The sequence below is a fragment of the Lates calcarifer genome, linkage group LG1, assembly GCF_001640805.2.
Source record: "Lates calcarifer isolate ASB-BC8 linkage group LG1, TLL_Latcal_v3, whole genome shotgun sequence".
Lineage (NCBI taxonomy): Eukaryota > Metazoa > Chordata > Actinopteri > Centropomidae > Lates > Lates calcarifer.
The window spans coordinates 14,982,302-14,996,756 of NC_066833.1; the positions used below are offsets into that span (position 1 = coordinate 14,982,302).

General features: G+C 40.1%; 3 protein-coding genes across 18 annotated transcripts in view; 1 reads left to right on the forward strand and 2 right to left on the reverse strand.

The window, feature by feature from the left end:
- dip2a (disco-interacting protein 2 homolog A) overlaps positions 1-1,304 on the reverse strand; it is a 75,487-nt gene extending 74,183 nt beyond the window's left edge. For 7 of the 14 annotated variants that reach the window (XM_051070645.1, XM_018671932.2, XM_018671933.2 and 4 more), the window contains exon 1: positions 726-1,301. In XM_051070645.1, the coding sequence (XP_050926602.1) occupies positions 726-849 (124 nt within the window). In that variant the 5' untranslated portion in view covers positions 850-1,301. Of the gene's footprint in view, positions 1-725 lie in introns of all 14 variants that reach the window. The other 7 variants (XM_051070647.1, XM_051070634.1, XM_051070626.1 and 4 more) reach the window with 2 other exon arrangements.
- Positions 1,305-3,924: 2,620 nt separating this feature from the next.
- On the reverse strand, positions 3,925-8,344 carry LOC108880451 (CASP8 and FADD-like apoptosis regulator). Its single transcript, XM_018671981.2, has 10 exons — positions 7,645-8,344; positions 7,176-7,502; positions 6,978-7,083; positions 6,661-6,796; positions 6,165-6,214; positions 6,007-6,076; positions 5,740-5,786; positions 5,563-5,641; positions 4,321-4,825; positions 3,925-4,202 (listed from the first exon to the last, which is right to left on the reverse strand). The coding sequence occupies exons 1-10, from the start codon at positions 7,743-7,745 to the stop codon at positions 4,073-4,075; spliced, it is 1,551 nt and encodes a 516-aa protein (XP_018527497.1). The 5' UTR covers positions 7,746-8,344; the 3' UTR covers positions 3,925-4,072.
- Positions 8,345-8,637: 293 nt separating this feature from the next.
- Positions 8,638-14,455, forward strand: part of LOC108880450 (protein FAM126B) — a 37,234-nt gene continuing 31,416 nt past the window's right edge. The window contains exon 1 of one of the 3 annotated variants that reach the window (XM_018671979.2): positions 8,638-8,952. The gene's annotated coding sequence lies outside the window, so the exon portion shown is untranslated. The remainder of the gene's footprint in view (positions 8,953-14,455) is intronic. The other 2 variants (XM_018671977.2, XM_018671980.2) reach the window with 2 other exon arrangements.

Here is a 14,455-nt window from a genome sequence, read left to right on the forward strand (position 1 = left end):
CAAATTCTATGGTTGATAAAATATCCATGTAATAGCCACTAAATCATATCTGACTTCTGGAGTGGCCACCAATTACAACAAGCTTTATTAAAGTGAAAGGATTTACAGAAACTATTATACTACTACTGAACTGAACTGAGCTCGCCTCTGGTCAATCAAAATGAGAATGGCCATTTGTGTTAGTAGTAAAAAAAAAAAAAAAAAAAAAGTTCCAGTTTATGAGGAAAAAATCCAGATAAATATTAAAAGTTTCGTTTTCCATAAACTTCTTAAGGGAAAGACCCTCTGGTTTGTGAAAAACGGAGCCACATAACAGCATTATGGGTGTGTCAGCTCAGCTGTTAACGTTAGGGCAGATAGCCATCTGATTAACTATGGTATTTGGAGTCTGGACGTGTTGTATTTAAAACTTAAGGCCATCGGGAACAGCTTGTCCTTCATTAGACGTGAAGAAAAACAGAACAATCTATTAACCAGTTTAGTAAGTCTCTGTGCTGCAATAGTTTATAGACATGCGGAGAAAACTACAGCAGAAGTTGAGCTTGGTGAAGGACTCTGGTATCAGCAGAGGGGCTTCGATGATGCTGGCATGTCTTCAAACATGCTGAGATAAAGGGCGTTGGTTCAGATAGCTGTCATACACTGTTTAAAGCACCTTGTACAGAAGTAAAGCATGCTGTAGCCTCACGGTGCGGTAGTTTGTGTGCATGTTGTTGTCAACTTACCTTCAGACAGCTCCAGCTCCAGCTCCGCCAGCTTCTCCCGGACCTCCGCCGGCAGGGTCATAGCGACAGCCGGCGTGGGCTCCAACATCATCGTTAGCAATCCGGCTGAGGTTCTCTCTGCCATAGTGGTCCAGAACGAAAAGCGAATAGGTCCACTGAGTCGCCGGTAGGGAGGACAGCACCACCAGAAGGGGGGAAAAATAAAAACAAAAACCCCTTCTCAGTTGGTTTCTGCTAAAGAGGGCAAATAGGGTGTTGGTGCTTCTCCCGTCTCGTTGCAACGTCGTACAGATGTGTGAGAAATTTCTCCAAGCGTCATGACACGGCTAGCTGCGAGGCTAGCAGACACACCTGACTGCGTGTTTCCATGTAGTGTGGCGGGGCAGGGCCCTGCCTGTGCCTCAGTGCCTGCTGTCTGTCCCTCGGCACTGTCGGTGTCCTGACTATCGGCGGCTGCCTCTCTTCAACTGTGGAGAGAACTCATTCAACTCCTCGCTCGCTTCCCACGGCGCAGTCGCCATTGCATCATAGCAACAGCAGCCCCAGCCGTGCGCGTTCACGAGGCCCTACTTGTGTGTGTGTGTGTGTGTGTGTGTGTGTGTGTGTGTGTGTGTGCTTGAGCGCTGTCTCCTGCTGCTCCACATATAACGTGCCTGCCTCCTACCGTCACAATCACAATGCTGCTGCTGCTGCTGCGAGGCACTGAGGCACATGTAGTGACCTGGGAGACAGTACTGCTCTATTTGCGGATTTCACACAAAATCTTAATAGCTATTGCACAGTTTACTCTTAGTTATGATCTCAAAATATACCCAAGGAGAACTGTTTTGTGAGGATATAATAACATCATCATTATCAGTTGTCTGGTGTGGCCACAGTAAACCAAATAGTATCCAAAACTCCCTATGAAACATCCTATATTCACAACTAGAAAAGGCTATTTATTATGCTTATTTGTTATAGATTTTTTTTAAGTTGAAATATTTGAAATTATTCAAACACTGAAAGAAGCTGATACAGTGATTAAAAGGAATGTGCTGAAGGAGCTGCAATTAACCTATTATTGTCTTTCTTGATTAATCTGCTGATTATTTCTTCAATTAATTATTCATTGGTCTATTAAATGTCAAAAATTCTGGGGAAAAAATGCTCATTATAACTTCCAAGAGACCCAGGTGACCAGGTCAAAGCCTGACTATCAGTCTAAAAACCCAAAGATATGCAGTTTACAATGATATATGACAAAGAAATCAAAGAAAAATCATCACACATAAGAGGCTGGAACTAAAGAATTTTTTATATATATTTTTATATTTTTGTTTTTCTATCAAATAATCAAATAATCAATTGACCAAGTGTTTCAGTTCCACTGAAGAGCAATGTGTCAATTTAAGCATAAGCAGCATAACCAGTGAGGAATGCTGAGGTATGACAGTGCTAAAAAAGACCTGATAAATGACTCTAAGTTCAAGCTCTGACAGGAGATGAAATGTCAAACTACCTTTAAGTGATAAATTGAGGTGTAAATGTCAATTGAAGTGGAAGTCCTGATAGAAATTAGTGCCAAATTGAAAGACAGAAAGAAGGAAGTGTAATCAGTGTTATGAGAGTAAGGTTAGTGAGCGGCAAAGCAGTATTATAGCACAATTCACACTGCAGCATTCTCAAAGAGCTTTGCATACAATTTTACTTTATAATGAGATATGGCAGGAGTGTGGGTTGCTACCCCATCTGAAAATAACATGGACTTATCAAGGCAAACAGAAGAGAGAGTGGAGATGATGTGGAGGAAGGTCGCAAAAAGCAAAACCCAAATGGGACAAGGTCCTGTCAAAGTCATGATTTGGGACTGGGAAGGTCGTGGTCCTGTCTGCTGAATGCAACTGCTGCTGATACTGGGCAGCATGTGACTCACATCAACATATCAGTCATTATATTTGAGTCATTTGTCTAACTTTCTTGTAATGCTGCAAACATAAAAATTAGTCCTGGTGCAGAAATACATTTAAAAGGAAAGAGGAAAAAAGCAGGATCAAGCATAAAATATGGTATTTGTTGTTCCCAGAGGTGATAAGATGATGGATTTATGTCAAACATGTATAGATATATTAAGTAAAAGAATGAACATTAAAAAAAATCAATCAAATTAATAAATGAATTTACATGCATATTTCATCTATAAACACCAGATTCCATTGTACACAACTTAAATAATTACCTCTATGTCCATCCTCTTTATACATACAACAGCCTACATACTCTTCTTTATACATACTGTATTTTCATCATCTTTGCTATTTACACTACAGTACATATTCTATGTCCATCCTCTTTATACAAATATCCTATGATAAAACATCATCATTATCAGCAAGCATCACAGTTTTGAGACAAACAAGGCCCCCTCCTCACCCCCTGTGCCTCCCACAAAAGTTTATCTTTATAAGTAAGTCTTATTGTAAAAACATACAGAAGGTAATAAATGTATACACACATCTAGTTGCCTTTGGATTGCCTGAGCTATAAATAGCACTACATATATCGCTCAGTTTATTCTATATCGAAAGATAGCTTATCTTTGTTGCATTTACATGTAAATATGCAATTTTGCTAGGAACCTCCAAAGTTAATAATATGTTAGTCTAAAAAAATATGTTCATAATTTGGAAACTAACATGTGATATATGTTTTGTGTGTATTGATGATAACAGTGCTTATATTTCAATAGCACTTATTTACAAAGAAGTTGTGTAAAATGTAAAATAATATAAAAAAAAATAAATAAATTTGTACAAATGCAATATAACCACTAATAGATGGATGGAAGAATGGGTGGATAGATAGATAGATATAGTGTTTACTTCATTTGAAATTATTTTCACATTCTGATCACAAATTGTCTCTCTAGCACTCACTCCATATCTCTACATATCTGGGTTAGCTGCACTCTAAGGCAAGAAAATGGCAATTAACATTAATGCTTCAATTAAAAAATAAGTTACACATGATATTTGTTGTAATTACATGTCAGACATTTGGAGTCTGTTTTTTTTTTTTTTGTCTTTTGCTGTGAATTAACATTATCGTTACTGTTTTGTCCTGGGACCACATTTGTCTATTATGAAATTATTCATAAATACATGTAAAAAAATATGGTGTAATATGAGTTTTTGAATGTTAAATAAATACACATTGAAACAACAGTCAAATAAGTTTTTTTCTGCTTTTGGTTAAAAAAAATTTGAATAAATATAACCAGTAGGTGTCTCTGTGTACACAGTAAAAAAAAGCCACACTATGTTAGTATGTATCTAACATTAAGGTTTCACTGGATGTGAATATATTCTCTACTGTAAATAAAGATCTTTTCTTAGAGTATGTTTCAGTTCAATGTGGTAGTTTGCTCCAGGATTCCTTCTATTATGTTCAAAGATGGTCCCATTCACCTCAGTGTGAATATCAGCAAGCTTAGTTTTCCTGTCAGAAGACAAACAAGATAACAGTTAGTATGGGAACTATGGTAGGGGGAACTAGTATGGGAATAGTTTATAGCTTATGTGGAAACATAAATTTGCTGTGTAGTGTTTGCCTGTACCTCTTTTGTCCTCTGAGTAAGGCCTCTGTCAGAGCCTTCAGGTAAACTGAGCGATGATCTCCTTGCTCCAGTTGACATTCATCTGTCCAGCAGTGACTCCAGAACACATCTGCATCTGTAGGGATGTAATCATATCTGGACATCCCGTCACACCCATCTGTCTCCAAATCCTCATCCCGATGGTGCATCCTGGCACAGGGCTGGAAATCAGGGATGCTGTACCTCTGGATGAAGAACAGCTTGGGCTTGCCCGCCATCATGGGGCACGCATCGGCAGTGAAAAGACGTCTGACACTGTCCAGATGTAGACCCGTGCTGTAGGAGTCTGTGCCCAGGAGATGATTTTGTGTACCACGGCTAATAATGCAACAGACAAAGCCATCACCTCTGTGGTTCTCTCTCTCCTTGAATATCCCCCTGAGAGCTGACAGAGTGTCATCCGCACTCAGCAACTTGTGGAGGGATACACGGAAGTGAAGAGCCTCAAATGTTTGCTGCAACATGTCTGTGGAAGTAAGAAAAAATAAAATCAGATTTTATGTTTTACCACAGAACAATTAATCAGATATCACATAGTTGCAGATTATTTTTATGGTCTAGTTAATTAATTGACTAATTACCTCAGCTCTAATTAAATCAAACATAATTTTTCAGTGGTCACTAAAATAACGATTATATTTACAGTATTTCACAGCTATAGTTAGTGGTTATATATGAACATATGAAAAGCTTATAAAATACAATGCATTATCAAAGACTGAGATTGTCTTTTTGGGGCCCTCTGCCACATTTCAGGTCTGGGAGTTGTTAGCAGCTCTATGAAAAAGACATTTCCCCTCTAAACTTCTCACATGGTTTCATTTAATTGCATGAGGCCAGAATAAGTAGAATTGTCTATTATTCAAACAATTAATTCCATAGCAGAACATTCTTTCCTCTCCCATTGATGATCTCAGATTTATCCTGTGACCCTTTGGAGGGGACCGACCCCTAGGTTGGAAACCATTGGACCAAACTACCAAACTATATAAAGTAGTTAAAGCTAGATAGTTTTCCACCTCACCTGGCTACAACAGTAAAATGCTGCTTACACCCTGACTGCTTTTACTAGGATTTAAATGCAGCACTTTAACTTGTAATGGAGCATTTTTACATTGTGGTATTGGTACTTTTACTTAACTAAAGGATCTGAATACTTCTTTAACCAACAGACTGTAGTTATGAAAGTGTTTTGTATCTCACCTCCGTCATTTCCCACGCAGTCTATGATGACACAAACTCCTCTGGGATTACTGTTAAAATTGTACCAATCAAGTGCCCTCTGAAATGCAAAGAAGCAAGCAAAACAGTTTCAGAAATGTACTTTTCTAATTAAACACACTGAAATATACAAGCTCCAATAATCAGGTCAAACCTCACCTGACATCTCTGCTCTCTGTGGACAGGCACTGGTATGGCTTCTGCACCTGATGAAGGGTAACACAGTAATATGAGCGTCAAAGTGAAATATGATGAATGACCTGGGGCTTTCCAACTGTTTTTACTGTCTAGCTCTGGTAAGCCCCATGTGAAATAATATTTGTCAATACCTTTTCTATTGGCTTAAAGGGGTATTTTGACTGACTATCTCTGGGGAATACACATCTTTTGAGTTTCTATAATTTGCTAATATGTGGCCTATCTTACCGATATGGAGGGACTGTCCTCGTCTTGTTTGCTGTAGTGAAGGGGAAATATTGGGAGTGGGGGACGGACACTAAAGAGAAGATGTTTTTCAGAAGTATTAGGTTTAAGGGAGAGAAAGATAATAATAAATGTTAACTCTTGTACAGTGTCATACTCACAGGAGCTCTGTGTCTTTGCTGTTGGGGTGAATGCTGTTCAGGAGCTGCAACTGTAAAAGGTGCGAAATTCAAGCAAATATGAGTATAAAGTGTAACTCAAAGCTCTATATTGGTCTCTCAACATACACTGAGCTAAATGCAGCCTGTGTCTGCCCGTCTATGTCACTGGGGTAGATGGCTTTAAAGCTTAGAAAGGCTATGAACATGTTCAAAATATTGCCGTGGAATGTTCTCCTTTTGTTTGGTTTGGAAACTAAGTACAGTGTGTGACACACAGCAATTGTGTGTTCCTTTGGAAGTTGAGACTGCTTGAAGTCTGTGCTCATACATATGGTCTCATCATGCACCATGACACCCACACAAAGAATGATTATGTCATTCATTTCAGTTCCCATTTTCAGCAATTCTTTCTCACAGTTCATACGTCACTTGAGAATTTATCTCTACAAAACTGAGCCAGCCAGTATTAAAAGATGAGAGTAAAATAGAGGCTTACCTGACATCTTGTACAAGGCCACTTTTTTACAGAGGTCCACCCTGCCGATGTCTGTTAAGCATTCCTCTACAATGTTGACTCTTTCAGGGGAAACTAAATCCAGCTTCTCAAGTTCAATGATCACATCCAGGAAATTCTGTTAGAGAATAGAGAGAGAGAAGTTGTTTGTTTTTCTTCAGATTAGAAGTTAAAATTGCTCTGGCATGAGAAAAAACCTCTTTGTGTCAAGTGATAACGTCAAAACTCCCCTCCCACACATGCAGGAATTCACAAAATGAAAACAAAACCGGACTTCATACTTCATTCATTTACTTTACCTTTGCTGTTTCCATCTTTTCGCGAGGTAATTTGTTGCTTAACAGGAATTTCACACTGTTGACATCATCACAGACCATATCCTCACTTATATTAGCCATCAATACCCTGCAGTAAAGGAAAACAAAATTACTTAAAGGTTGTGAACTTGGATTGTGAAAATGATTAGGACTCATTAGATATCATAAAACACATCCTACCTGAATCTTGGCAGGACCTGCCGGGATTTAAGAATCCTCTCCACCTCATCTCTGCTGATTCCAAACACCTTCCTCAGGATATCAAAGCGTCTCAGCTGTAACACTACCTCCGCCAGGAACAGGTCTCCTCTGTCTTGGCACATTACTTTAGATTGTAGCATCTCCTTCGCACAACTCATACTGTTGTCCGCGTCCAAGCTGCCACACAGGTAGGAGAGTCTCCTGCGTTCACTGCTGCTGAGAGCCTCTACGATCTGATTAATCGCCTGAAGCTCACGTTGGTTTTGATACGCCATGGTCTTTTGTGGAAGAATACTGATGGAAAAGCTGATAATGTCCGGCAGCATTAAAGAACCGATCATTCAATAATCGACAAAGAAAACAATTAGCCAATAAGGACTGAAGACTATGAAAATATGACAAAGAATATATCAGAGCAACCAGTGGTAGAAATATAGAGACAGTTTACCTTATAGCTTGTGGAGCGACAGAGACGCAGCGGCTAGTGGAAAGAAATAAAGATGACGCAGGCCTAAAATTCCTTCTCTGGGAAAGTACCTTGTGTACCATAGCCCAAGTTCACTTCTGCAAGCTCCTCCATCGTACACGACGAAATTACGGTCAATGTATGTACAGAACAAGACTAAGATAGGATAGGTTCTTCGATAGGTGTGTGGTAATACCCCGACTCTTATAAAGTCTCATTATAAAGTCTCATAAAAATCGCTCAACTGGTTGTGCAACAAAAGGGAAAGTGAAAGAGAAAAAAAGGCGGAACTACTTTGATGACGATGACCGTAACCTTAGACACAATCCATGGCAGCACATGATTTGGATCAGAATCCATCTGGACAACTTTTGAACGCGTAGAACTGCAGACTTAATGGAGTTATACCCTTTTACGTGGTTTGTTAACATAACTGCAGATTTGATGGCTCGTTAGAAAGTGGGAAAGCCGTGTACTCTGAACCGCTGTATAAAGCGTTAATAAAGGAGTTTCAAACAATCAATAAAGCCATCATTTGCAATGAGTCTATGGGTGCCAAACATGAAAACAACATTGTTAGCAGTGCAACGATTAGTCGAAAAAAGACCATTTTCATAATCGATTAAGTGATTCAGGTAAACAGAAAAGCCCACGAATTTTAAATGTGATAATTTTCTATATAATTTGCTAATATAGGTGTTTCATTATGCAAATGCATTGTGGCATTATGAAGTAAAATTAAGTTTACTTTTTGCTTTATGTATTTTCAACTGCAACACAACCATAGACCTATATGAAAATGAAAAATATTAACTCTTTTAATTCTGAGAATTTTAGACTTATTTTTCATATAATTTGACTTTTTTCATATTATGTATAGTATAGTATGCTTTGCTTCTGAATATTCTACTCTTGTAAGCTCACACATATTAAACATACACAGTGAAATTGGATCTATTCATGTTTCTTAACCAGTATGTTAACGCTCTCACTATCGATTCTGAGTTTTCCGACAGTAGTGAAGGTAACACCGCTGTTCCCCTGCGGATCTCTGATGCTCCTTGCTTACCAAAGCGCACCGAGTTCCGCTCAGCCTGGCCAATCGCGTCGCGGCTGTGCTTCAGTAGCACCATTGCAGTGTGGAGAGATCATACGGAGCTGCTGTTCGCTTTAACAGAGGGAGCACTTGGAGGAAAGATACTCGACCTGGGTGACCGCTCTGGAAAAACACCACCCCTGCTTCCCCGACACAATCACCGGGTGACATTGGCATCACCAGCATAAGTCCGGGTGAGTATATCATTACCTGGTAGCTGGCAAAACATTGAGGATTTTCCAGGTAGTCGCAGTCAAGGGCTTCTGGTGAGTTGGAACATCATCAGCACTGTAGTGTTGATGTGGATGTAAACCCGCGGCGAGGAGGCTTCAGCGTTAGCGGGCTGACCAGCGCCGACTCAAGTGTGAAGGGGGGACCGTACAGCAGATGCCTTGGCTTCGGTGAGGCAAGGCTGCCAGCAGTCTGTCGTTTCGGCCTAGTCACGACTGGTGAAAAATGAGGAGGATGAGGATGTCCACCAGCTGCTGACTAGAGCAGACACGCTAACGGCATACAAGCCGAGCTAAGGTAGCTAACGCTGACGTCCAGGCTCAGCTTTCGTGGCAGTGCGGTTACAGACGTTAGTTAACGTTAGTTAAGTGTCCAGCAGGAGCTGCGTAGAAACATCCACATTACACGTTAGCTACGTACGAAAAAGGTTCCCCCTGAAAACATACACAGTATTTTCACAGTGACTCTATGGTTGGAGTCCACAAAAATGCTGCAGTTTGTTCAAAAATGGTTTTATTCTGAAAATTAAGAGCGGAAGTTAAAATTTTGCAGCCTTGCAGGCTTGAGATATAACTCTTTTTTGCCAAAGGCAAAAATAGTGTTTGTCTTGTATGAAGTAAAGTTCAAGGGTTGGCGCTCAGTATGTCGAGTAATATTAGTTTAAATGTCTGTACAGCAGATGAGCTGGTGTGTGTGAATATCCTTTACTGTGCTGTCACCTATAGTCTGGGGGGGGCAGTCAATGACTTGTATGTTTTATGTTTTTCTTCTAGCTGGGTAATAAGTAGTAATCATACCGTCATGTCTGTGAATTTGCTGCTGTAAAATGATGGTTTAAATAACCACCGCATATGTACATTTATGCACAGATATGTGCATGCCACAGTGGCCAAGTTATGTTAAGTTTTAACAAATAACTTGTGCAATACTCTGTTCATTCACCTCTCATTTGTTTCAGTACACTAGAGGCATCAAGCCAGGAGCCTGGTAACTTTTCACCCAGAAACATTTCCTCTGGGTAGCTCTTTTCAAGCATTTGCCTACCTGCACCATTTGGCTGAAAACAAGGTCCCACTCTTTGTCCACACTGTTTAATAATACATTATTAATAGATTATTATAATTATTGATTAAGATTTTTTTCTTTATTACTTGTTTTGTAATTGTCAAATGTCAGAAAATAGTATAAAATTTCAAGTACTCACAGTCACATTTTCCCAATGTGGCATTTTCAAATGTCTTGTTCTGTCTGACCAATGGTCTAAAAACCCAAAGATATTCTGTTTGTGGTCACGTAAGTTAAAGAGAAGCAGCTCACGATTGAGACCCTGGAACAAGAAAGAGATTTCTTTGGCCTTTCAGAAAAATTACTTTAAATGATTTCTCATTTAGCAAACGAGTTGCAGATACATTTTATGTCAATTTGTTAATCAATTAATTGACTAACTGCTGCAGCTCCACTCTAGACCAGTTCTTCAGTGCTCAAAGTGGCCAGTAAACAACACTCCTTACAACAGCAACATCTCTTATTCTTTCCTCCCTGCTCCGCCAAGCCAGTTTGCTTCTGCCAAGTTGCTTTCTAGTTGATCTTTTCGAAGTTGATGCACCACTGCTGTTTATAACACTGACATGAGTGAATTAAATGAATGCTGCTTGGACTGACATTGGTCATGATAAGTAAACCACCCCTCAGATAATGGCGTCATGGGCAAAGATGTGGAGCTGAAGATCCAGATAATTCCATGCCATCTGCTGCTCATGCTCACTCGTCATTCCTCCTCTCTCCTCCTCCCGTGCTCTATCTCTGCCACTGTGTGTTTTGGGACTAAGCTATCATCAGAGCTGTGGTCTATTTTAGACAGAAACTCCATTTACCCACTTAATCTGTGTCTCTGTCTCCAGGAGTTGAGTTTCTTTTATTGCTCAGTGTAACAAATTGTAGCCTAAGTTCTTTTATGAGCAGAGGGCCCTAAAATGTATCAGATCATTTTCTGCAGTTGGTAAAATCACTAATTGAGCAGTATGCTGTAGTTAATGCTTTAAAAATGCTTTAGCTTGCCTAATGGTTTCAGTGTGCAAAATTGTCATTTGTTGGTCACACATCTGCAGCAGCTGTGAGCTTATTAAGACAGCCCTACACCAAAACAAATCCTAACTGTACTGAGCCCCCAGAGAACGTTGCCTCCCTCCCACCTATGGTGATGCACACGCCTAGGGGATCAAAGCTGTAATTAGCCTGCCATGGATTAGCAGTGGGGACTATTTTCCACTGTACTCGTTCCCACAGAGCCAGAGGATCACACAAGCAGCCAGCCCCCTGCCCTTCGTCTTGTTCCAGCTGGAAAAAAAAAAGAAATGGCCGTGTTTGTTGTTTGTCCCCGTGAGATCAAGCAAATGAGAAACATCACAATTTTGTCCTGGAGAGTGTGGACTTAGAATTCTGAACGATCATGTATTTAGCTTTGTTCGTTCTCACTCAGCATCCAAATTAGTTCCTTGATGTCCATAGAAATAACCGGTGAAGTTGTTCTAGTTGTGTTGCGTGCGGATGGTCTTGAGGATCAGCTGGATATGTTGTTGGCATGTAGAGAGAGCTGTGGTGCTGCTGACTCACTGCACTGCCAGGTATGAGGTCTGTCTGTGTGATGGCAGTCTCCATGATGTACAGTATGCCCCCCCCCTCCCACACATACACACACACACACACACACACACACACACACAACGCTGAGTGCCTCGTCTCTCTGTCAGCCAAACAAAAATTCATACTGTTCCTCTGGGGCCTCCAGAGAGGTGGAGCAGCACGATGCGTGTACTCTCTTGTTTGTAAATGAATCAGTGCTTTCAAAACTGATTGCAAAAAGGTTCGGATCGCAGGGTATATTGCCCAAGCTAATGATGGTGTTATTACCATACAGGCAATCCTGCAAAATGCAATATGAGGCAGGAGGGTGACTGTTATCTGTCCAAAACCAATTGAATATAAACAGTTAAGTCATCATGCAACAAAGAAAAGCGTCACATCCTTGTATTTGAGAAGATAAAACCATTGGTGTTTTTTGCCTGGAAAATGATTGATTTTCTCTCAATCAACTAATCAAATTTATGGACAAATTTCAAAAAAAAAAAAATTTCATCACATCTATTAGTTATATTAATAGCAGTGGTTGTACCATCGCTATTGTGGTTTGACAGTGGTTTACATGTGACATGAGGATTACATGTGCTTCCACTGTCAGTGTTTAAAACAATCTCAGATTATATTTTGAAAGTGGCCTTTGCTGCTGAACTGCGATTCCATCGTCGGAGTGCTGGTTTGCTGGACGCGTGTGAATGTTTAGATTAGGTTAGATTAACTGTACTATCCCTATGGGGAAATGGCTTGTTCCCATGGAAGTGGTGTAAGGCTTTGTCATTGCTCTGCTGTGCAGTACAGTATGACCGGTTGATTTCAGCTTGCCACAGGCTTTCACCTCCTTCACTTCATTTCAGAGAGTGCTCTTATTCCTCCCTCCATTATCAATATAATGCTGTGCTGGCAGATTGAGTAGCTAACCTTTAATTCACCATTCTGCACTGGACACAGTTAGCAGATAACTTATAGCAGGTATTTCAGCTAAATTTAATTCTGTCAAATATATTGTTGATAGTAAATAGAGAAAAGAAAAACAGGTATATTAGTAATATATTCTTCAAACTTTCAATTTTCTGTGTTGAAGGTAATAATATTGATATTACACAGTAAAGAATATAAGTGAACATGATGTACAGTATCATAATTATGCATATTTAACCATATGTTATTTCATACAGCTTTGGATGATCAGTAGATGCTTCAGTTAGGTATAGCAGAGTAATTATCAGTGTCAGCAGAGTATTCTGAAAACTACGCCCACTAATTCATCTCCTGCTGTGTCTGTTTCTTGACAAGACATTAGTGTGATATCTGCAGATAGCTAGTGTTAGTTACCAGTCAGGCAGGAACAGAGCGAACAAAGTACAATCTGCAACCTTTTCAGTTCGACTCCAGGGGCTTCACCTCTCGCAACCAGATAATACTTGATCAAAAAGCAAAAATCAAGCGAGAGCCAGAAAGCAAATCACAGTTTACAGGACTGCCATGACTCAAGGCAGCTAATGTTGCCAGCTATCATCAACAACACGTTTTGATTAAAAGTAACCTTTCTGTGCATCTTTATAACTCACAGTGTAGACATTTTCTACATGGTGCAAAAACACAAGTTCAAATTACTTGATTTAATCTGATAATCCAAAGTATTCAATTTACAGTGATAGAAGAGCAGCACATCCTACTTGAGAAGCTGGAGCCTGCGAATGTTTGACATTTTTGCTCAATAAATAACCAACTGCTCTGCTCTGCAGTAGTGGCCCAGAAGTCAGCATGGCAAGGACAGTTGAACATCACACAGGGTTTACGCAATGGGACTGAACTAAATGGAACTAAATGGAACTAAATACTGTGTGGAAGAAATAGATTTATATTCAGCCAGTGATATTTTTTAAACAATAATTTCTACTAAGAATTAATAGTAATCTCTCTGTGTGCACCACACAAAGTGTAATACCGGTTATGTTATTATTTCCATATAAAAACTTACAGCTGTGTTGAGCAGTTTGGGTCATTTGACATACTGCGACTGGAACACTTGAACAGGAGGAAATGGCACATCCTGCTGTTGACCTCAGCACAGTTTACATGAGACCGAATGGACCTCCACTTTAGTCCTGTTGAACTGGGTGTGAGAGTGTGTGTTTGGAGGGGAAACACAAGCTCCCTAACAGTAAAATGGCTGTGTGGTCAATTTGTTAAAGCCAAGATAACAGGTCAATCATCCCTCCACAGCCTCTGTTCTCTGCTGGGCTTTACCTTCCAATCGGTCAGCTCTCTGTTCGCCTGCTCAGCTTGTTGGTCACGACTCAGCGCCTGTCTGAAGTTGAGCAGATGCCAAGGCCTGGTTGATTCCAGGAGCCTTTGAATTATTGCCAGTTATTTGTTGTTGTGATATGGCGGAAAAGACGGGGAAGGAAAATGGAGACTTTTGCTGAAGCAAGCTGTGAGAGATGTTCACTGGAGATGAGGTACCTGTTAGCAAACGTGTTGCCTTACATTTATTGAGGCCTAGTTGCTAATGCTGCCAGTGTTCTGAGCATTGTTTGGGAACAAGAGGAGGGAGGATTTTTTTAAGTACGCAACATAGCCAATCAAATAAAGACAGTTTAAAACCAGAAGCCTAAAAGGAACAGTTTGCATTACATAATAACTAATTTTTTAAGGTGTCTGAGTCTAAAAATACTTAGCACGACTGAGTGTTTCATTGGCAAGGGAAGGTCTGGCCAGGGCTCTATGGCTAATGCTTATTAACTTGGCTCCTGCTGCTATCAGAACTCTGTTTTTGCATCTGCTGCAGTGCAATGGATGGAGCTAAAATGTGGCCCGCATTATTGT